At 37.4% G+C, this 24714-nt stretch overlaps 2 protein-coding genes across 2 annotated transcripts; both read right to left on the bottom strand.

The window, feature by feature from the left end:
- Positions 1 to 1782: 1782 nt before the first annotated feature.
- LOC138916547 (olfactory receptor 4D10-like) lies at positions 1783 to 3192 on the bottom strand. Its single transcript, XM_070229171.1, has one exon. It carries the CDS (start codon positions 2716 to 2718, stop codon positions 1783 to 1785), a length of 936 nt encoding a protein of 311 aa, XP_070085272.1. The 5' UTR covers positions 2719 to 3192.
- Positions 3193 to 22715: 19523 nt separating this feature from the next.
- OR4D35 (olfactory receptor family 4 subfamily D member 35) lies at positions 22716 to 23651 on the bottom strand. Its single transcript, NM_001391275.1, is given in 1 exon segment — positions 22716 to 23651. A coding segment is annotated over 1 exon segment (936 nt).
- Between the last annotated feature and the right edge of the window lie 1063 nt (positions 23652 to 24714).

The following is a 24714-nucleotide window of genomic DNA, read 5'->3' as shown; positions in this document are numbered from 1 at the left end:
GCTCGACTTTCAGAGTTTTTCACCATTCTCACCACCTCCACTGTTACTACCCTAAGTTATGTCTTCATTATTTCTTTCATGGGACTATTGTTGTAGCCTCTTAATTGGTCTCCCTGTTTTTGTCCTCACCTCTCTTCATTCTATTTGTAACAGGAGCCCCTGCAATTCTGTTAAAACATGCATCACTATTCTGCTCTTCAAAGCCCTTCAGATGCATCTCATGTTATTTAGAGTGAAAGTCATAATCCTCACAATGTCTAAAAGGTCCTAAGGACCTGGTCCCATGGCCTCATTATCTCTCTGACTTCAATCATTACCTGGCTCCTCCTTGCTTCCTCTCATCTTCTTATGAAGGCCTGGGCACAGCCCCACCTGAGGACCTTTGCATGTCTGATTTTTGAACTGACATTTGTACTGTGCCATGAACATTTGTCTAATTTCAAAAATTTTAAGATCTAGGATCTACCTGCAGAAATGAAGGGCAAAAAAGAAAAACTCCCAAATGCTGTAAATAGCAGAACAAGAAAACAAATAAAAACCAAGTTCATGTATTGAATAATGTTTTTCCGTTCATGCCAACCTTTTTGAATGTATATGCGTAGTCTGAAGCAGCTTCATAGGTTTCTGTCATTTTTAGGGAGTCATGTTAACAGAAAATAATAACAAATCCATTGTTTTCTTACTCCTATTCTCCAATGATTTGAGAAACAGAAAGGAGTGAGAGGTGATATTCATTCACTGAGTTCTTTAACTCAACCATTTTTTGGACAGTTTTCTATGTTCTACTTGCTGTGCCAGGTGCTGGGGATACAATAAATAAATCATAGCCCTACTGGGGGAATAGGAAGAAGGAGGACAGGGAATTGGAAACAAGGTCCTGAGTGTGGTGCTTGAGCTGAGCCCCGGTCGCTGAGGCAATGTCATGGAAGTGTGGTCAGTAGGTGTGGGGTTCAGAGGAAGGTCAGGGTAAGGACCTACATGAGGTCATAGAACCCATAGTTACTGGGGTCCACATTCTAACTCAAGCTGTGCTGGCTTCAAAGCGCCTGCACTCAACCACTGGAGTGTGGGCTTCAGACGGAAAAATCTTCAGGTAGTAGTTATTTAATTTACTCATATCAGAAAGTCAGAGGAGGAACTTAATTTGAGTGTGCTTACTTCATTAAAATGTGATTACTTCATGAAAGACCTTAGCAATCCAATGCCCAAGCTGCATTATGTTTCTCAGCTCCCTTCCTGGTAACAAGAATATAGTGGGAATGTCTGAGTATATATATATTTGCTTTTTCTTATTGTTAATTTTATTTATACAATTGGAGATTTCCATGTTGTTGTAAGTAATAACCAAGAGAGGTCCCACCTTAATCCATTTTCCCCCAATGATCATTTCACAATCTATATGTATATCAAAACATCAAGTTGTACATCTGAAATAAACAACATTTGTATTTCTCAATTATATGCAATAGAGCTGAACGAAATCCCCACAACAATTCCAATGTGATAAAATTTCTGAGTGCATACATATTCTCTTTTCTTTATTTCTTCCAAGGCTTTATTGCATAAGCATTATGCAATAACTCTTCAGCTAACAGTTTGATTTCTCTGCTTCCTTTTGCAACATGAAACGTATCTTTTTACATTATTATTGCATGCCAAACAGAATCTTTGAAAGTCGTGTGCATCTCAGTAGAAATATCAAAATTATTTAGAAATCCTTTAGTCAATGCGGTTTATTTGATGGACATTTTCAAAGGTGGTGAGAAGGAGTGAGCGACCAGTCTATATCCTCTCAGAAGGTACACATCTTCTTCTCAGTTTCCTGATGGCTGACTTCATCTCCTGGTTCCTCAGAGTGTAGATCAAGGGATTCAGCAGAGGGGAGATGACAGTGAAGGTGACGGAGATGGCCTTATCTGTGGGGAGGGCATTGAAGGGCCGGGCATAGACATAGATACAGGGCACAAAGTGCAAGGTCACCACAGTGATGTGTGAGGTGCAGGTGGAGATGGCTTTCCTCCTGCCCTCCCCTGCCTGAGACCTCAGCATCATTAGGATGACTGTGTAGGACACAAGCAGGAAGATAAACCACAGTGTGGTGAGCAGCCCACTATTGGAAATCATCAGTAGCTCAAGCACAAAAATGTCAGTATGGGCGAGTTTGAGGACCTGGGGGACATCACAGTAGAATGTGTCAAGAACATTGGGTCCACAGAAGGGGAGGGGCAGCAACAGGGAAATCTGCATGATGGAGTGGACAAAGCCCCCCAGCCAGCAGGCTACAATGAGGGCAGTGCATCGCCCTCTGCTCATGATGGTCATGTAGTGCAGGGGCTTGGAGATGGCCACATAGCGATCAAATGCCATCACCGACAAAGAACCTACATCCACCCCTCCAACAAGGTGGAAGAAAAACATCTGGGTGGAGCAGCCATTGAAGGAGATGGTCTTTCTCTCTGACAGAAGGTCCACCAGAACCTTGGGAGCTGTGATGGAGGAAAAGCAGATGTCGGCAACAGACAAATTACGGAGCAAAAAATACATGGGGGTGTGAAGGCGAGATTCACAGGTCACCGTGACCGTGATGAGGAGGTTTCCCAGCAGAGTTGTCACATACACCCAAAGCAGGAAAAGGAATAAGACCCAGTTCAGTTCTTGATTCTGGGTTAGGCCAAGGAAAATAAATTCTTTGACCCTCGTGCAGTTTTTTAGCTCCATTGAGTCAACTTCTTTCTCTCTCTCTTGTTTCAAGCTTCTTCATTTGAAAAGACTTGGCTCTTTATTTTGTTTTCTTCTCAAGCACTAAGAATACAATTCAGAATGTTCCTCGCGTGGTTGCACTGTTTGTGATTTGTTGTTTTGTCTAAATTTTTAAGATTGCAGTCAGTTTGGTGATCAAATCAAATTATCCCATGTAAAGTCATTCAATAATTCTGTTCTTATAAAACTATTTTTGAAAAGAACAAACTTTATGTTCAGCAGTGATGTTTACATAACATTTTATTTAATTAATTTATTTTAGTTTTCAAATTTTGTTATTGTTTTCTTCCATCCAAATATATCGAATGTCCAAAATGTCTGAATCATAAACAGAAAGATAAGTACAATGAGGTTCCAGCCACTGTAGACTCATAGTATGAAAGTTTAATATTCATATTAGCAAACTTTCTGTTGACTTCCACAGGGTCTTGTCTTGCTAAAAAGAAAAAAAGAGTATCATTCTGTTTCTTACTGCAATGTTGCTGTGGCATGAGTCAGTTTCCTTACTGTTGGCTGTTTTATGTTGAATTTCTTAAAATTGTCACCTGTTATTCCATATATGTAGCTTTTCTTTGTCATTACCTTATACGAATCAGATTTTTTATTAATTATTTTAAAATATTCAAAATTTATTTTTAAGAAACGCATTGAAACAATATATAAATACAAATATCAAAGAATATCTTTAGTTTCTTTTATTGTGATAACACTTGAACATGAGAGCTGCCCTCTTAACAAATTTTTGGGTTCCAATACAGTATAGCCACAGTGCCGCACAGCAATTCTCTAGAACTTATTCATCTCACGTAACTGTTGTGATCCTTGCTTGAGTGTGGGGGAGAGAATAAAGATAGTGACCCACTTTTGAAAGGTCATCCATACTCTATCAACCACACTCTCTTCTGCCTCTATCTCTGTGTGGATCAAAGCTAAGAGAGTGGAGGGTTCACACAGGAGGGAGAGATGTAGATATGTTTAGAATAATACCTATTTTTTATAAGCTGTTATTGGCCATTCTTAGGAAATTTTATAATTATTACTTATTCCACCTTATACTTAGCAAGTCAACATTTATTGCAATGTTCAAATGTATATGAACAAATGGGACCACATTGTCAAAGTGTTTGCAGCTTAGCGAAAGTGAATGATTTGTATAAATTGATGAACATAATGCATGATAAAATGTAAAATGTCAAGAGAAAAGTAGAGATTGATTTGGTTGGGATAGGAACTATGCTAAGAGATATAATGATTTCTAGCAGTAATAAAAGCTGCTGCTTTTTGAGTGTTTACTGTGTGTGAAGAGTTATGAAATGTTGACATTGAATTTTCACCACTATCCTTTAGAAAGTATTAATGTTATTCCTGTTTTTCAGATGGAATATAGTGTGAATCTATGTTTGAAGTTAAGGAAAAGATAGAAATAGGATGGAAAAAACATTGTTTTGTTTGCCTCTTCAACCTTATGTATATAGGGTCTCATTTTGTATAACAAGAATATTTTGGGGTGCGCCTGATAGCCGTGTGGTTAAGTTTGCATGCACTGCTTTGGTGGCCCCAGGTTCACTGGTTCGGATCCTGGACACGGACCTACGCCCTGCTCATCAAGCTATGCTGTGGCAGGCGTCCCACATAGGAAAAATAGAGAAAGACGGGCACAGATAGTAGCTCAGGGCCAATCTTCCTCAGCATAAGAGAGGAGGATTGGCAGCAGATGTTAGCTCAGTGATAATCTTTCTCAGAGAAACAAAACAAAGAAAAGAAAATTTGGTAAAGTCTGTCTGAAGATAAGAATTTTTCAGAAAGGGGTTCTGGAAACCCAATTTATGTGGAGCTTAGTCTGAGACTATCTCATCAAGAAGCAACTCAAATGATCACAGCAAACGAATGATGCCTTCTCTCACACTGAGTGGACCACATTTCTGAATCCCTCTTAACATATCACCTCTCTTCCAATAGTTAACACCCACCTTTGTTGTTTCTGTCACTGAGAAGATCATCTTGGCTCTGAAGCATTTAGTATACCTGGAAAATATCAAAGTCAAACTATTCATACATAGTTTGTATAATCAATAACAACATCTCAATGTCACTATCGATAACTTTAACCTTAGCTAAATCTTAACATCTTTACCTAATACCTTTGATCCTGAAACTCCAACTACAAATTGTATGTCATCAGGTACAGACCAGAATAGAACACTAGTGACACTAGTGACGTTAATTCTTGAAAATATTGTTTCTGAAGGCAGAGCCTCTTGGAAGACTAAATATCTTAGTGTCTTTATTCTCCTTTCAGGAAAGAAAGGGCAGATTCAAAGAATCACATCTTCAAGAACTTCCTCTGTGTCCCTATCTTACGTGCAAATCCCTCAGCCTCAGGCTTAATGTGAGAATTGCAAAGGGAATAATATTGGACAAGGAAGTGGAATTCAGTGCCTGATTCTGTTGTTGGTGATGAAGTTTCAAAGGGAGTTATTAAGAAGTTACTGAAACATTCACATGTGTAAACACACATTCACGCATACACAGACGGACACATTTTGATTGATATCCAAATTCTTTAGAGGCAGTAGAGGAAATCTATCTGTTTATCCATAGCTCAATAAGAACTTTGTTAAAACATGCCAAATACTGCACCTGAGAGAGAAAAAGGGTCCAGTTTTCATTGCTTGTAAGGCTCAGAGGACAGTATATACAAATCAGTTTCATTTTGATTGTCAAAAATCTCTCAAAAAAAACTGCACCTCAAATCCTTTGCTACCAGTCTAGTTTCTAATTATATGCAGAATGATTATAGTCTCATGATGTTGCTCTAAGTCTCTGCATGTAGAGAAACAAGACTTAGATGACGTTTGGGGAATGCACGTTTTTCCTTTTTTCCAACACTCTACTCAAATGGAAACTCTCAATTTGGATACATCTAGATAAGTATGTTAGTAAAGCTGTCTACAAAATCATAATAGTTACTTAAGATTACCTGAATTTATTGAATGATGTGATCTTATATAAAATGAACTTCCACTGTTTGCAGAATGCTGATGGGTTTGGATTTACTTGCTTTTCCATTTTGTTTTAGTACTGTAAACTAGCCTACACAGATTAAAAAGTGCATGATGCAGGTTATGTGTTTGAGATGGGTAATTCCTCCCCCAACCCAGCTTTACTGAGATTTAATTGACATATATCATTGAGTGTGTTTAAGGCATATAATGTGTTGATTTGATACCTTTATAATTGCAAAATGCTTATCATCTTAGTGTTAGCGAACACTTTCATCACCTCACATAATTACTCGTTCTTTTTGGTAGTGAGATCATTTAAGACATACTCTCTTTTAAACTTTCAAGTATTGTTACCATATTGTTAACTATAATCACCATCTTTACATTAGATCCAAAACTTATTCATCTTATAGCTGGGAATTTGTACAGTTTAACCAACATCTCCTTACTTCTCCCCATCCCCAACACCTGGTAACCTACCTTCATTCTACTCTGTTTCTATGAGATCAGATTTTTAGGTTCCATATATATATGAGATCATAGAATATTTGTCTTTGTTTGACTTAGTTCACTTAGCATAATGCCCTCAAGGTCCATCTGTGTTGTTGCAAATGGCAGGACTTTCTATTTTTTGTGACTGACCACACCTTCTTTATCCATCCATCCGTTGATGGACACTGAGATTGCTTTCATATCTTGAATGTTGTGAATAATGCTGCAATGAACATAGAAGTGCTGATACTTCTTCAAGACCTTAATTTCATTTCCTTTTGGTATATATCCAGAGATGGTATTGCTGGTTCATATGGTAGTCTTATTTTAAATCTTTTGAGGAACCTCTCTACTGTTTTCCACAGTGGTTGTACCAATGTATATTTCCAGCAGCAGTGCACAAGGATTTTCTTTCCTCCCCATCCTCACCAACACTTATCTTTTGTCTTTTTGATGATAGCCATTCTAACAGGTGTGAAGTGATATCTCACTGTGGTTTTGAATTGCATTTCTCTCATGCTTAGTGATGTTGAGCACATTTTCATGTACCTATTGGCCATTTGAATGCCCTGTTTAAAAAAATATCTATTCAGTTCCTATGCCCATTTTTAAATCGGATTGTGTGTTTTTGGTATTGAGTTTATCAGTTCTTTATGTGTTTTGGATACTAACAGCTTATCAGATACATAATTTGCAAATAATTTCTCCCATTCTGTAGGTTGTCTTCTCATGTTTTGATTGTCTCTTTTGCTGTGCAGAAGCTTTCAGTTTGATGTAGTTTCATTTATTAAGTTTTTCTTTTGTTGCTTGTCCTTTTGGTGTCATATCCAAAAAATTATTGACAAGGCCAATGTTGAGGAGATTTTCCATGACTTTTTCTCCTAGGAGTTTTATTGTTTCAGGTCTTTAATATTTAAATATTTAAATATTTAATCCATTTCAAATAATTTTTCTGAGCTGTGTAAGACAGGGGTCTGATTTCATTATTATGCATCTAGTTATCTAGTTTTTCCAGTATCATTTATTGAAGAGAGTATCCCTTTCCCATTGTACATTCTTGGCTTCTTTGTTGTAAATTAATTGCCTGTATATGCATGGATTTATTTATGAGCTCTTGATTATGTTCCATTTATCTGTATGTCTGTTTTTATGCCAGACTATACTGTTTTGATTATTAAAGCTTTGTAGTATAAAGGTTGAAATCATAAGTATGATGCCTCCGAATTTATTTTTCTTTCTCTCAATTGCTTTTTCTAATTCTGTGAAAGATGTTATTGGAATTTGGATAGGGATTGCATTGAATCTGTAGATCTCTTTGGGTAGTATGTACATTTTACAATATTAATTCTTACAATCCATGAGCATAGAATATCTTTGTATTTATATATATCTTCTTCAATTTCTTTCATCAATGGCTTATGATTCAGTGAACAGATCTTTCACTTCCTTGGTTAAATTTCTTCCTTAGCGTGTTATCCGTTTGATTCAATTCTAAATGGGATTGTATCTTTGAGTTCTCTTCTGTTAGTTCATTATCAGAATATAGAAATACTACTGATTTTTGTAAGGTGACTTTGCACCCTGCAACTTTGATGTAGTTGTTGATTATTTATCATAATTTTCCAATGGATTCTTTAGGGTTTTCTACATATAAAATCATCTAATCTGCAAATAGTGAGAGTTCCACTTCTTCATTGCCTATTTGGATTCCTTTTATTTCTTTTTCTTGCCTAATTGCTCTGGCCCAAACCTCCAATACTATGTTGAAGAAGAGTGGTGAGAGTGACCACACTTGTCTTGTTCCTGTTTTCAGAGGGATGGCTTTCATTTTTTCTCCATTGAGTATGATGTTGGCTGTGGGTTTGTCATATATGGCCTTTAATATGTTGAGTTACTCTCCTTCTATAAACATTTCTTTTTGAGGAAAATTAGCCCTGAGCTAACTGCTGCCAATCCTCCTCTTTTTGCTGAGGAAGGCTGGCCCTGAGCTAACATCCATGCCCATCTTCCTCTACTTGATACATGGGACGCCTACCACAGCATGGCTTGCCAAGCAGTGCCATGTCTGCACCTGGGATCTGAACAGGCAAACCCTGGGCTGCTGAAGCTGAACATGTTTACTTAACCGCTGTGCTATGGGGCCTGCCCCTATATATATTTTATTGAGAGTTTTTATCATGAATGGGTGTTATATCTTGTCTAATGCTTTCTCTGTGTCTGTTGAGATTATTGTGTGGTTTTTATTCCTCATTTCGTTAATGTGGTGTATCACCTTGATTGATTTACAGATGTTGAACCATCCCTGTGTCTCTGGTATGAATCCCACTTGATCATGGTGTGTGATTTTTTTAATGTATTGCTGTTTTCAGTTTGCCAATATTTTGTTGAAGATTTTTGCGTCTATGCTCATCAGTGATATTGGCATGTAATTTTCCTTGTTTGTGTTATCCTTGTCTTCTTTTGGTATCTGGGTGATGTTGGCCTCATAGAATGTGTTAGGAAGTGTTCTGGCTTCCTCAATTTTTTGGAATAGTTTGAGGATAGTTAATAAATCTTCTTTGAATGTTTGGTAGAATTCTCCATAGAAGCCATCTGTTCCTGTGCTTTTATTTTGGGGGAGGTTTTTGATTACTATTTCAACCTCTCTACTTGTGATTTGTCTATTCAGATTCTCTATTTCTTCTTGATTCAGTTTTGGTAAGTTGTAAGAGTCTAAGAATTTATTCATTTCTTCTAAACTGTCCAATTTGTAGGCGTATAGGTTTCCAAAGTATTCTTTTATAATCTTTTGTATTTCTGTGGTAGCCATTGTAATTTTTCCTTTTTCATTTCTAATTTTATCTATTTGAGACTTCTCTCGTTTTTTCTTAGTGAGTCTCCCTAAAGGTTTGTCAATTTTGTTTATCCTCCCAAAGAACCAGCTCTTTGATTCATCGATCCTTTCTACTGTCTTTTTTGTTTCAATATCATTTGTTTCTGCTCTACTTTTTATTTTTTCCCTCCACCCACTGAGTATGGGCTTTATTTGTTCTTCTTTTTCTAATTCTGTTAGGAGAAGTTTAAGGTTGCTTATTGGAGATTTTTATTGTTTGTTAACATGGGCCTGTATTGCTATAAATTTCCATCTTAGGATCACTTTTGCTGCATCCCGTATAAGCTGGTCTGATGCATTTTCATTTTCCTTTGTCTATAGTATTTTTTGATTTCTCCTTTAATTTCTTTAATCATCCATTTGTTGTTCAGTAGCATATTGTTTAGTTTCCACATTTTTGTCCCTTTCCCAGCTTTTTTCTCCTAGTGGATTTCTAGTTTCATAGCATTATGGTCAGAAAAGATGCTAGATATTATTTCAATCTACTTAAATTTATTGAGGCTTGCCTTATTTCCCAATATATGGTCTACCCTTGAGAATGTTACATGCGCACTAGAGAAGAATGTGTATTCTGCTGTTTTGGCATGGAGTGTTCTATATATAGCTCTAAAGTCCATCTGGTCTTTTCATTTAATTCCACTATTTCCTTGTTGAATTTTTGTCTGGATGATCTATCCATTGATTTAAAAGGAGTGTTCAGGTCCATACTGTTATTGTGTTGTTGGTAATATCTCCTTTTAAGTTTGTTAACAGTTGCTTTATGTACTTTGGTACTCCTGTGTTGGGTGCATAAATATTTATAAATGTTAATTCTTCTTGGTGGAGTGTCCCTTTAATCATTATATACTGCCCCTCTTTGTGTCTCTTTACCTATTTTATCTTGACATCTACTTTGTCTGATACAAGTATGGCAACATCTGCTGTCATTTATTTGTCATTAGCATGGGATATCTTCTTCCATTGCTTCACTCTGAGACTGTGTTTGTCTTTGGGGCTGAGATGTGTTTCCTGGAGGCAGCATATTGTTGGGTCTTGGTTTTTAATCCATCCTACCACTCTGTCTTTTGATTGGAGAATTCAATCCATTTACATTTAGAGTGATTATTGATATATGAGGGCTTAATGCTCCCCTCTCATTGCTTATTTTCTGCATTTCCCTTTTTTCTCGTCCCATGTATTTTGGATTACCAATTGGGTTAAGTAGTTTTCTATGATGATTTTCTCCTTATGTCTCTGTTTTAATTATTTGTTTACTGATTACCATTAGGTTTATAGAAATATCTTATAGATGAGCTAGTGCATTTTTGATAGCCTTTTATTTCATTAGACTAAACCAATTCCATCTCTTTCCTCCTCCCCTTTTAGGTTATCATTGTCATATCTTTTTCCATCTTGCGTTGTGAGTTTGTGTTAAAGTGACAAGATTATATTTATTTTGGTGTTTTCCTTCCCTTTATCTTTAATGTTATAGTTAAGTGTTTACTAATCTGTTCTAATAGACAGCTGCATTTTCCTGATTATTGCCTACCTATTTATCTCCTGGCTCAGGGCTTTGTAGCCCCTTTCCTTTTATTTTTCCACTATGAGGGCCTTACTGAGGATTTCTTGTAGGAATGTCATGTGGTGATGAACTCCCTTAGCTTTTGTTTATCTGGGAAACTTTTTATTTCTCTGTCATATCTAAAGGATATTTTTGATTGATAGACTATTCTTGGCTTAAAGTTTTTGTTTTTCAAAATTTTGAATATATCATTCCACTTTCTCCTAGCCTGTAAGGTTTCTGCTGAGAAATCCTCTGAAAGCCTGTTAGGGGTTCCTTTGTTAGTTGTTTTCTTTTGCCTTGCTTCCCTTAATATTTTCTCTTTGTCATTGACTTTTGCCAGCTTTACTAATATATGCCTTGGAGAAGGTCTTTTTACATTGATACAGTTAGGAAATATATTGGCTTATTTCACTTGCATTTCCAACTCCTTCCTCATGTTTGGGAAGTTCTCTGCTATTATTTCTTTGAACAAGCTTTCTGCTCCATTCTCCTTCTCTTATCCCTCTGGAATACCTATAATCCTTATGTTGCATTTCCTAATTGAGTCTGATATTTCTCAGATAATTTCTTCATTTCTTTTTAATCTCAGTTCTCTCTCCTCCTCCATCTGAAACATTTCTATATTTCTGTTCTCTAAGTTGGTAATTCAATCCTCCATAATATCAGCTCTATTGTTTAGGGAATCCAGATTTTTCTTCATCTCATTCATTGTGTTTTTCATCTCCACACAGTTCTGATTGGTTCTTTTTATAGTTTCAATCTCTTTTATGAAGAAGTTCCTCAATTCATTGAACTGCCTTTCTGCATTTTCTAGTTACTCGTTGAGTATTTTTTTAATGATAGTTATTTTGAATTCTCTGTCATTTAGGTTGTGAATTTCCATGCTGTTGGGGCTGATTGCTGGGTACTTGTCATTTTCCTTCTGTTCTTGAGATTTAATATCTTCATACAGCTTGATGGCCTGGATTTTTGTCTCCATCTCGTGATATTATCTTTTATTTTTTTTAGGAAGATTAACCCTGAGCTAACTGCTGCCAATCCTCCTCTTTATTCTGAGGAAGACTGGCCCTGAGCTAACATCCGTGCCCAGCTTCCTCCATGTTATATGTGGGACGCTTACCACAGCATGGCATGCCAAGCAATGCCATGTTCACACCCGGTATCCGAACTGGTGAACCCAGGGCTGCCAAAGTGGAACATGCACACTTAACTGCTGTGCCACTGGGCCGGCCCCTCATGATATTATCTGTTCACAGTTTCCAACTGCCACCACTGAATGGGGTCAGGCACTGTGTATTCTGAGCTTGCCACAATCTGCAGCTCCCTAGCTCAAAACAGACTCCTTTTCTGTTTGTGTGGCACTCTGGCCAGTTGCTGAGCTAGATCACTGGGCAGGGGGAGGGGCACTTTCTTTCACCTGTGTGATCCCCTCAGCTGCTGGCTACTTTTCTCTCTGTGCGGTGGTCTGTCTGATGGCAGAGCTGGAGTGCTGGGCAGGAGGAGGGGCACTTTCTGTTAAGATTTTTCTACTTTCTTTTAGTCCATTTTGGTAACCTATAATTCCCATGAAAATTATATACTTTAGTATATCCTGGAAATTTTAAAAATTGCATTTCAACGCACTGAGTCTTTACTTCTTTCTCTTGAAAGGCTGCAAGTCCATAGAGTGCATTTGTTTATATGTTCAATGAGAAAAGTGTAACTCCTGAATGTGCCTGGATCTTTGGGAAACAAAAGGAGGGTGTCTAGAAGAGAATATCTTATCAGGTTCCCATAAGATAAGTATCTTCATGTCTTCCAAAATGAGGAACTGTAGCTGTAGCATCTTTGGTCCCCTAAAGTGAGCAAAAATAGAAGTTTCACACTTTATTTTAATACCAAGAAAATGATGAACTGCGCATAAATAATGTAATGTGTTATTGACGATCAGAATTTGATTATAAAAATCTGCTTTGTACTAGTGAGTTGACCACAGTCTTCTGTGTTCCTAAAATACATGGCTGACAAAATAAAACTTGTTTACTTTTTACCTGTCTCTCTTTGGAAAAGTCTTTGTGTGTGACTGTGTGTGTTTGCATGTGTATGTGTGTGTGACAGGGACTGATTACCTCATACAGTCATGTGTTGCTTAATGGTGAGGATGTATTCTGAGAAATTCATTTTTAGGTGATTTCATCATTGTGTGAACATCATAGAGTGTACTCACACAAATCTAGATAATACAGACTTCTATACACCTAGGTTATATGGTATTAATCTTGTAGGATTACAGTCATTAATGTGGTCTGAATTGACCAAAATGCCATTATGTGACACATGACTGTATTTTTAAATATTCAATTTCTTGAGTTCTAAGATGAACTTTTCTTTCATATTTTAACATCCATGAAATTAAGATTTGTCTTACAATCAGTGAGTACATGTGATATGGAAATGCTTCATTTTTACTACTTAGCTGTCATTAAAGTGGCAAATACAGTTTACAGAGGATGACATTTTAAATTCTAATATGGTAAGTATAGTCAATATACAAAATGCTTGAGACTCCATCTCTGAGTCTCTTTTCATAAAGTCTAGGGGCACTTCAATTGATATCAAGTCATCTCACTATTAGCCAATTACATGTGGAATTTATGAGAGTGTTAAATTAGACCTTTACTTCAGATTTGAAGGTCGATTTCATCCTATACAGAGTTTTAAAGTGGTGACAGCTTGGGACTGGCTTCTCTAGCCCATTGCCCTTGTACTTGAGATTTGTGCATGGTGTGTTGCTCATTCTTAGGCTTTTGGGAGAAACATGTGGGCACCTTCCCTTGATTGAGCCCTGTCCCACCTCTGACCCTTTTTATTCATTTTTCTCTTTCTTTCCCTTTTCAGTCCATACAGCCCCTTCATCTCCAATTGAAGCATTCTCTTATATTAGTTTCCTACTACTCCTGTTACAAAATTTCAAAGAGTTAGTTGTTTAAAACAACACAAATTTATTGTCCTAAAATTCTGTAGGTCAGAAATCTGACATGGGCCTCACAAAGCTAAAATCAAGGTGTTGGCAGGATGCATTCTTTTCTGGAGGTTCTAAGGCAGAACCCATTCTTCTCTTTTTCTAGCTTCTAGAGTCTAGCTGCATTCCTTGACTTGTGGATACTTCCGTCTTTAAAGCCAACCATGTCAACTCAAGTACTCCTCACGTTGCTTACTCTGACCTCCTCTTCTGTCTACCTCTTCCACTTTTGAAGGCCCTTGTGATTTTATTGGCCCTCTCCCGATAATCCAGGGTAATCTCCCTCTTCCAGGTCAGCTCATTAGCAACCTTAATTCCACCTGCAACCTTAATTTCCTTTACTATCTAAATAGGATACTCACAGATTCTGAAGATTAGGATGTGAATATCTTTGTGGGGGGATTACTCTTCCTACTACAACTCCCTCTTACTCAGCTTCTGCATTTTTTGCAAGTCATTCTGAAATCTCAAAACTCTGAATGCTGGAAAATTTTTAGGAATACATTTGGCAGTAAACTCTGATCTGACATGAATTAATTTTGTTGCAAAATTTGATCTGAATTTATGTGACACCATGCACAGTTTTTATTTATTGCATGTTTGTGGAAATATTCATCCATTTGCCTGCAGAAATATTAAAGTGTGTGTGTATCAGATGCTTCCCATGGGAGAAATTACATAATACATAATACATGCACTGTATTATGTTTCTAAAATATAAGAAATTATAAATTAAAAAATCTAGCTGTTTCCAATAAATGAAAATGAAGGAATGCAGTCTTACATTATCATTATTATTATCATAATAATTAGCCTACTGCTACATTTCAATGAATCTGTTTACTTACTCAATCTTACTAGGATTTGTGCTCTAGAAGAAAGAGAGAGTAAAAAAATTCCATCCTCCCATATATGATTGTCAGGTATTTCAAGTGTCTGTCTGGACATACTCAAAGCACTGGTTTATTGAAACTCCGATTGAATGAATTTGTACATTCATTTTCCATGAATATTGCAAAACACTCATTTTTCCTGGGATGTTTCTATTCTATGGTGTACATGGGTCTCAACAAATGTTATTGAATCTAACATTTGATTTGGTGTTCTCATAAAGACACACACAGATGCCCAGATCTTGAGTATAAGATTGCAGATACTGTGATTCAAATACTTCCATTTCCTTTGACTTCCATGATGAATTATCTGTTCAAGAAACAGAGACAATTTTAAATACTAAAAACCAAGGAGGATCTCGTCAAGATGGCAGCATAGGCAGACTCTGAACTCACCTCCTCCCACAAACACAGCCAGATCACAACTATTCTTGGAAAAATTATCCCAGACAGACAACTGAAATGTGGATAAAAAGAACACCCACAACAAGAAACTGTCCTGACTGAGGCAGAAGAGGGAGAAATTACTTATGGAGAGAAAATGAAGCCCCCTTTGTGAGTGGTGGAGCTTCACAGCCAGCCAGATGGGAGCCATCCTAAGGTATGCAGCCTCCCTTGGAGAAGTAGGGCCCTTAGTAAGGGCACTGTACCACTATAAGCATCCTTCAGACTCAGCACAACTGAGATAAGTGTCCTACTATCTGGCTCCACTGGCTATTAACTGCAATGGGGAATAACCCCAGAAAAGCTATCAGAAGAAAGCTGGAAATATCCAGCTCTTAAAAGGCCCATACATAGATTCACCCATCTCAGACAGCAACCTAAAATCACCAAAAAGAAAGCTCCACAGTCCTTTGGTGAAAAGAGACTCACCTGGCAGGCTCTGGGTGCATCTCAGTGAGTGATGAGACCTCTCCAGAGACTGAGACATTAGTGGCAGCCATTGTTGTGACCAAGTACAGGAGAGCTGACATAGATGCTGGCAGATGCCATTGGAGTTCTTCCCCTGGCTTGTTAGTTCAAGGGTCTGCCACACCCCCGCACCCAATAAAGAATGGATTTAATTCAGTTCATCCCAGGCAGGCAGCCCACTCTAGGGACTGGAACCACGTAACAACAAGCCCTCATGCTACTTGTCAGCCTGCGTAGACTGGGTACCTTAATCCTCTACAGACAGGCTGGTGTGTCCACCTCTGTGGAGCAGGGCCTGTGTGAGGACCAGATGAACTGTGGGGGGCATTGGTGGAGGGGTGGGGGCATCTACAGTGGGGTTACAGAGTACCCTTCAGGAGATCAGGAAGTATTCATGAGCCAGGACTGTGTTTATGGTGTGTGTGGACTGGGGGCGGGGGGGGGGCTTATCAGTGGCAGAAGACTTGTGCTTCACAAAAACCCACAAACAAGATTTGCCCCACCTTCTGAAGCCTGAAACAGTTTAGTGCTCCCCATGCCTAGGGCCTGCCCCGCAGAACTGTGATTCTAAGAGAGCTGAGAATAGCCTTGCAAGCCTGAGGCCTACAGTAACTGTTATCCCCTGAGCCTAGCAACCAACTACATTGGGTACCTACTCAAGTAACAGGAAAACTGCAACAAGAGTGTGCTATTAGATCTTGTTGCCAATGCTGCTGGGGCTCCCCAAACCCAATTTACAAACAGCTGGCCAGGGAGTGAAAGACTAGACTCCTTGAGTATCTGCAGTAACAGCAACCCTGACACAGCAGAAGGACATAAATAGCACACACAGGGGTCACTCATGGGTCATTTGGATTGCTGATGAGAGGGAAGCACACTACTGGGCCTCTAAAGGCTTTTCTTACATAAAGCCACTTCTCCAAGATCAGTTGACATGGCTGACTCACCTAAAACATAGAAATAAGTGCAGAGAAAGAGGCATAATCAGTAGGCAAAGGAATACATTCCATGCAAAGGAACAGGACAACCCCCCTCCCAAAAAGAATTAAATGAAACAGAAATAAGCAATCTACCTGACAAAGATTTCAAGCAAAAACTCATAGGGATTCTCATAGATATTGGGAGAAGACTGGATGAACACACTGAGAACATCAACAAAAAATTAGAAAATATAAAAAAGAACCAGTCAGAAATAAAGAATACAATACTGGAAATGAAAAATTCACTAGAGGGACTTAATAGCCAAGTAGATGATACAGAAAGGATCAGCAAGCTGGATGAAAGACTAGAGGAAATCACCCAAGCTGAACACATAAAAGAAAAAAGAATTTAAAAGAATGAGGACAGTCTAAGAGAACTTTGGGACCATATCAAGCACACTAACATTCGTATTATGTGTGTCCCAGAAGGAGAAGATAGAGACAAAAGGGCAGATAATCTATTTGAAGAAATAATAGATGAAAACTTTCCTAACCTAAGGAAGGAAACAGACACCCAAGTACAGGAAACACAGAGAACACCAAACAAGATAATCCCAAAGAGACCCAGACCAAGACACATTATAGTTGAAATGTCCACATTTAAAGATAAAGAGAGAATCTTAAAAGCAGCAAAGAAGGGCCATAAATGACATACAAAGGAAAGCCCATAAGGCTATTGGTGCTCTTCTCAGCCTAAACCCTAAAGGCTAGAAGAGAGTGGCATGACATATTTAAAGTGCTGAAAGGAAAAAAAGCTACAGCCAAGAATACTCTCTTCAGCAAGATTATCATTCAGAATGGAAGGAGAGATAAAGAGCTTCCCAGACATGCAAAAATTAAAGGAGTTTACTACTATGAAACAAGTTCTAAAAGAAATGCTGAAGGGACTTATTTAAGTGGGAAAGAGAAGATCACAAATAGGGATAAGAAAATTATCAAAAAACCAAACAGATAATAAAAATCTCTGGTAAAGGCAAAAATACAGTAAAGGCAGCAGATCAACCACCTCTGAAGATAATATGAGGGTTAAAAGACAAAAGTACTAAAATTACCTATTTCAACAATAAGAGGGTAATGAATAGACACACACAAAATAAGAAATTAGATATTATTTCAAAAACATAAAATGTGGGAGGAGGGGAGTAAGAGATTAGAGATTTTACAAGAGCTCAAGCTAAAGAGACTATCAACTCAATATAGATTGCTGTATACGTAGAATAGTATATGGGAACCTCATGGTAATCACAAATCAGAAACCTATAATAAGTGAACAAATAAGTGAGAGGAAAGAAATCAAACACATTACTAAAGAAAGCCATAAAACCACAAGGGAAGACAGCAAGAGAAGGAGAATGAACAGAGAACTACTAAAACATCTAGAAAACGAAAAGTAACAAAATGGCAATAAATACATACTTATCAATAGCTACTTTAAATGTCAGTGGACTAAAGGCTCCAATCAAAAGGCATAGGGTGGCCAACTGGATAAAAAAAAACAAGACTCATATATATGCTGCATATAAAAGACACACTTCAGACCTAAAGGCACTCACAAACTGAAAGTGAAAGGATGGAAAAAGATATTCCATGCAAATGGCAAAGAAAACAAAGCAAGGGTAGCAATACTTATATCAGACAAAATAGATTTTAAAACAAAAACTATAACAAGAGACAAAGAAGGGCACTACATAATGATAAAGGGAACAAAGCAACAAGAAGATACAACACTTGTAAATATCTATGAAGCCAATATAGGAGGCCCTAAATATATAAAGTAATCATTAACAGACATAAAAGGAGAAATATGCAGTAACACAATAATAATAGAGAACTTTAACATTCCACTTACACCAATGGATAGGTTACCCAAACAGAAGATCAATGAGGAAACATTGGCCTTAAATGACACATTAGACCAGATTGACTTAGTAGATATATATATATATATATAGAACATTCCATCCCCAAACCACAAAATACATATTGTTTTCAAATGCACATGGGACATTCTCCAGGACTGATCACATATTAGGCTACAAAACAAGTCACAATAAATTTAAGAAAACTGAAATAATACCAAGCATCTTTTCAGACTACAAAGGTAAGAAACTAGAAATCAGCTACAGGAAGAAAATCAGAAAAGCCACAAAAATGTGATGAATAAACAAAATGCTACTGAGCAACGATTGGGTCAGTGAAATCAAAGGAGAAATAAAAAAAATACTGGCAGACAAAAGAAAATGAAAATACAACATGATAAAATCTATGAGGTACAGCAAAAGTGCTTCTAAGAGGGAAGTGTATAGCAATTCTGGCCTGCCTCAACAAACAAGAAATACCCCAAATAAACTAACAGTGCACCTAAAGGAAGTGGAAAAAGAAGAAGAAGACAAAGCCCCAAATCAGTAGAAGGAAGGAAATAATAAAAATCAGAGCAGAAATAAAGGAAATAGAGACTGAAAAAAATAGAAAAAATTAATAAAAGCAAGAGCTCGTTCTTTGAAAAGATAAACCAAATTAGCAAATCTTTAGCTAGAAGCACCGAGACAAAAAGAGAGAAGCCTCAAATAAACAAAATCAGAAATGAAAGAGGAGAAATTACAATGGACATCTCAGAATTACAAAAGATTATAAGAGAATATTATGAAAAGCTATATGCCAACAAATTGGATAATCTTGAAGAAATAGATAAATTGTTAGAATCATACAACCTCCCAAAACTGGATCAAGAAGAAGTAGAGTATTTGAATAGACCAATCACCAGTATGGAGATCAAAACAGTAATCATTGCCTACCAAAAATCAAAAGCCAGACGGCTTCCCTGGTGAATTCTACAAAACATTCAAAGAATACATAATACCTATCCTTCTCAAACTGTTACACAAATTTATAGAGGAGGCAAGGCTTCCTAAATCTTTCTATGAAGCCAACATTATCCTGATATCTAAACCAGACAAGGACAATACAAAAAATGAAAATTACAGGCCAATATCACTGATGAACATCGATGAAAATAAAACTCAACAAAATACTAGAAAATCTAATACAACAGTACCTTAAAAAGATCATACATCATGATCTAGTGGGTTTCATTCCAGGGACACAAGGATGGTTCAACATGTGCAAATCTATCAATGTGATATACCACATTAACAAAATGAAGAATAAAAATCACATGATCATCTCAATAGATGCAGAGAAAGCATTTGACAAGATACAGTATCCATTTATGATAAGAACTCTAAATAAAATGGGTATAGAAGGAAAATACCTCAAAATAATAAAGGCCATATATGACAAACCCACAGCTAATATTATTCTCAATGGAGAAAAACGGAAAGCTATCCGTCTAAGAACTGGAACCAGAAAAGGATGCCCACTGTCACCACTCTTATTTTACATAGTATTGGAAGTCTCAGCTAGAGCAATCAGGCAAGAAAAAGAAATAAAAGGGATCCAAATAGGAAAAGAAGTAAAACTGTCACTCTTTGCAGATGACATGATTTTATATGTAGAAAACCATAAGGAATCCACTAAAAAATCTTTTAGAAATAATAAATGAATACAGTCAAGTTGCAGGATGCAACATCAACATACAAAAATCGGTCCCGTTTCTATACACTAACAACGAAGTAGCAGAAAGAGAAATTAAGAATACAATACCATTTACAAGTGCAACAAAAACAATAAAATACCTAGGAATATCCTTAACCAAGGAGGTGAAAGATCTGTATACCAACAACTATAAAACATTGTTGAAAGAAATTGAAGAAGATACAAAGAAATGGAAAGATATTCCATGCTCTTGGATTGGGAGAATTACCATAGTTAAAATATCCATCCTTCCTAAAGCAATCTATAGATTCAATGCAATTCCTATCAAACTTCCAACATCATTCTTTCACAGAAATAGAGCAAAGAATCCTACAATTTATATGGAACAACAAAAGACCCCGAATAGCCAAAGCAATGCTGAGGAAAAAGAATAAAGCTGGAGGTACCACAACCCCAGATTTCAAAATACACTACAAAGCTTTAGTAAAAAAACAAGCGTGGTAATAGCACAAAAAGAGACACACAGATCAATGGAACAGAATCAAGAGCCCAGAAATAAACCCACAGATTTATGGACAACTAATTTTTGACAAGGGAGCCAAGAGCATATAATGGATAGAGGAGAGTCTCTTCAATAAATCATGTGAAAACTGGACAGTCACATGCAAAAGAATGGAAGCAGACTATTATCTTACACCATGCACAAAAATCAACTCAAAATGGATTAAATCCTTGAATGTGAGAACTGAAAACATGAAACTTCTAGAAGAAAATATACTCAGTACCCTCTTTGACATCGGTCTTTCCAGCAGTCTTTCAAATACCATGTCTGACCAGGCAAGATAAACAATAGTAAAACAATAAACCTACAGGATGACATCAAACTAAAAAGCTTCTGCACAGCAACAGAAACCATCAATAAAATGAAAAGACAACCTAGAAATTGGGAGAAGATATTTGCAAACCATATGTCAGATAAGGTGTTAATACCCAAAATATAGAAGGAACTCATATATCTCAACAATAAAAAAACTAACAACCCAATTAAAAAATGGACAAAAGATCTGAACAGAGATTTCTCCAAAGAAAACATATGAATGGCCAACAGGCACAGGCAAAGATGTTCAACATTATTAACTATCAGAGAAAAATAAATCAAATTGCAATGAGATATGACCTCACTCTGGTCAGAATGACTATAATTAACAAGACTAGAAACAGCAAATGTTGGGGAGGATGCGGAGAGAAGGGAACCCTTGTACACTCCTGGTGGAAGTGTAAACTGGTGCAGCTGCCATGGAAAACAGTATGGAGTTTCAGAAAATTATGAAATCAGAAAATTAAGAATGGATCTACCATATGATCCAGCTATTCCACTGCTGAGTCTTTATCCAAAGAACTTGAAAACACAAATTCATACAGATACATGCACCCCTATGTTCATTGCAGCACGATTCACAACAGCCAAGACTTGGAAGCAACCTAGGTCCTGATCAAGGGACAAATGGATAAAGAAGATGTAGTATATATACACAATGGAATACTACTCAGTCATAAGAAATGTTGAAATCTGGCCATTTGTGACAACATGGATGGACCTTGAAGGTATTACGCTAAGTGAAATAAGTCAGACAGAGAAAGTCAAATACTCTATGATCTCACTCTTAAGTAGAAGATTAAAAGAAAGGACAAACAAAAAGATAACAACAGAGACTGGATTTCTGGTTACCAGAGGGGAAGTGGGAAGGGAGGAGGGCAAAAGGGGTGATTAGGCACACATGTGTGGTGACGGATCGTAATTAGTCTTTGGGTGGTGAACATGATGTAATCTACACAGAATTTGAAATATAGTTTAATGTACACCTGAAAGTTTTATAATGTTATAATCCAATGTTACTTCAATAAAAATAAATAAATAAATTCTAAAAACCATGATTAAGTAGAACTGATGTCATACTCTTATATAAATTCCTTTCCTTCCATGCCACAAATTCAATGAACAAACACTAATAGCTTCTTACAGGTCAGGCACTTTTCTAGACACTGCGAATATAATGGAGAATTAGATCTGCTAAGTTCTCTGGAGCTCTTTAATGCACTGTGGTAAGGGAAATGACAAAGAAGTGCACATAGGAAAAAAATATTTATTGGCTTAGATACAGCTTTTCCTTTTTCAACTAGTCAAACTAACTTATGTCTGAGGCAATAGTATCAACAGTTAGACAGGTAGTTCCAGATTCTTACCCTTGCTGTAGGCATATATTGGAGCTTTAAAAATAAGACTGTATAAGTTCTAGGTCACATCCAACTGTTAGGAAGTCACAGGGAGTGAAAGACAATGAAGATCCTTAAAACTAAGTCTCTACACATACTGAATGGTTGTGTCCATGTTGCCTACTGCATGCCTGGACACCACAGTCCTATCTTTCATCCCATTGCCTGGACACCAAGAACTTCTACAGTATTTCACGTTTGTGCCCTGCTTGCTGTCAATTGCTCTTTAAGGACTATGTTCTGTCTGCTTAATTTCTTGCTGGTGTTCCTTCTCAATATCGTTGTGCCAGGTAGCTGATCCTTTGTGCCTGTGCCATCTTGCTATACTCGTCTATTTATGGTTGAGGCATGACAATATGTGACAGCTAATATTTTAAGAAAATATCTCAATTATATTCTTGCAGCTTGATCCACAATCTGTAATCAGGCTATCCCCTTTCAGAAAGCATGATTCTTCTCTTCAGTCTTCTCATGGATGACTTCATCTCTTGGTTCCTCAGGGTGTAAATCATGGGGTTCAGAACAGGGATGATGACAGTGAAGGTGATGGAGACAGCTCTGTCCATGGGGAGGGCAGTGAAGGGCCGGGCATAGACATAGATGCAGGGCACAAAGTGCAGTGTCACCACAGTGATGTGGGCTGTGCAGGTACAGATGGCTTTCTTCCTGCCTTCTCCAGTTTGAGTTCTCAGCATCATCAAGATCACTGTGTATGACACAAGAAGAAGGACAAACCACAGGGTAGTGACCAGGCCATTGTTGGAAATCATTAAAAGCTCAATGACAAAGGTGTCAGTGCAGGCGAGTTTGAGCACCTGCGGGACATCACAATAGAAGCCATCAACAACATTAGGTCCACAGAAGGGGAGGGGTGGCAAAAGGGAGATCTGCACAATGGAGTGGACAAAGCCCCCCATCCAGGAAGCCACAATGAGGGCAGTGCATCTCCCCCTACTCATGATGGTCACATAGTGCAGGGGCTTGGAGATGGCCATGTAGCGATCAAAGGCCATCACAGAGAGAGAAAAAATGTCTGCTCCACCGAGGAGGTGGAAGAAAAACATCTGTGTGATGCAACCGTTGAAGGAGATGGTCTTTCTCCTTGAAAGAAGGTCAGCTAGGACCTTCGGAGCAGTGATGGAGGAGAAGCAGATGTCCAAGACAGAGAGATTGTGGAGCAGGAAGTACATGGGGGTGTGAAGGCGAGGCTCACAGGTCACAGTGACCATGATGGCAACATTTGCTAACACAGTTGTTACATAAATCACAGCTGAAAATGAAAATAAGAGCAAGCTTAACTCTTGAGACTGGGTAAGGCCACAAAAAATGAATTCAGACACCCTGGTATGATTTCTCAGGGCCATTGGATGATATTTCCTCCTCCAAGTACAGCTTGGAAAGAAATAATATTACTTAGGTAATGAAATCAAAGTTTTACCTCATACAGAAAATGAACATACATAAATATATCTTATTCTTCATGAACTAGCTGTGTTACCAGGGAAATCACTCAGTTCTACTTGCTTCAGTTCCCTCATTAGTACAAGTTGAGTTTTGAGCTAGATCATTTGCTTTCCTACCGTACTTGATTGGGGACTTTGTGATCTTTTAAAGTTCACCCCTAGAAGTTGCTGAGGAAGAGATCTAAGGAAGGCTTTATGGAAGGAATTATGGGTTCCCTACATCTTCGTGAATCAGAGCAGCTCTGATTTTATTCAAGTTTCACTTTGTTTCTATGGCTTAAAAGCCATTGGAATAAATCAACCCTCAAATGCCTTTCAGTAACAAGATGATATGGGTCAATTTGAACAGCATATTATTGTTTTAAAAGCTACTGCACACTTAATTACAATAAAATTTCCTAATATCCCTCTGAGTTTAGGGAGAAAGCTGTTATTCCCACTTTAATAATACCAAAACTGAAATCAATAAGTATAAGCCAATTTTCCAAAGTAATTCAGAAAACCAGTGGCAGAGAAAAAGTAACAGTTTTCTTCTGTCTCTTAGTTCTAGGATCTTTCCATTATACCACACTGCCTGCCAGTTTCAAAATATATAAATCCATGAATAATTTGTGTAAGGAAGACTCTACAGAACTTTCAGTGGTGAGTTTTATTAGCTCCTCAATTTCCTCTTTCCATCAATGGAATTTTAGACCTTTCAGAAATGACATCTTCTCTTCAATGTTTTATTTCATTTCATAGATACTAAGAGGTCAAGGGTAAATGATGAATTTAACACAAAGAAGTTGACAAAGATGGTGATGGAGATGATTATGTTCACAAAGGTCCAGACATGCATACATAGAGAACGAGCATGAAATTCAAGGTTACCACAGAAATGTAGGCAGTACAGGTAAATGTGAATTTCCTCCTGTGCCCTTCCTATAAAAGATAAACAGTTTCTAGTGAGCTTGCGATTTTCACT

This window comes from Equus caballus, chromosome 12 (assembly GCF_041296265.1).
Source record: "Equus caballus isolate H_3958 breed thoroughbred chromosome 12, TB-T2T, whole genome shotgun sequence".
Lineage (NCBI taxonomy): Eukaryota > Metazoa > Chordata > Mammalia > Perissodactyla > Equidae > Equus > Equus caballus.
Note: the sequence above shows the minus strand (reverse complement) of the source record. Positions and strands in the feature narration are given on the sequence as shown.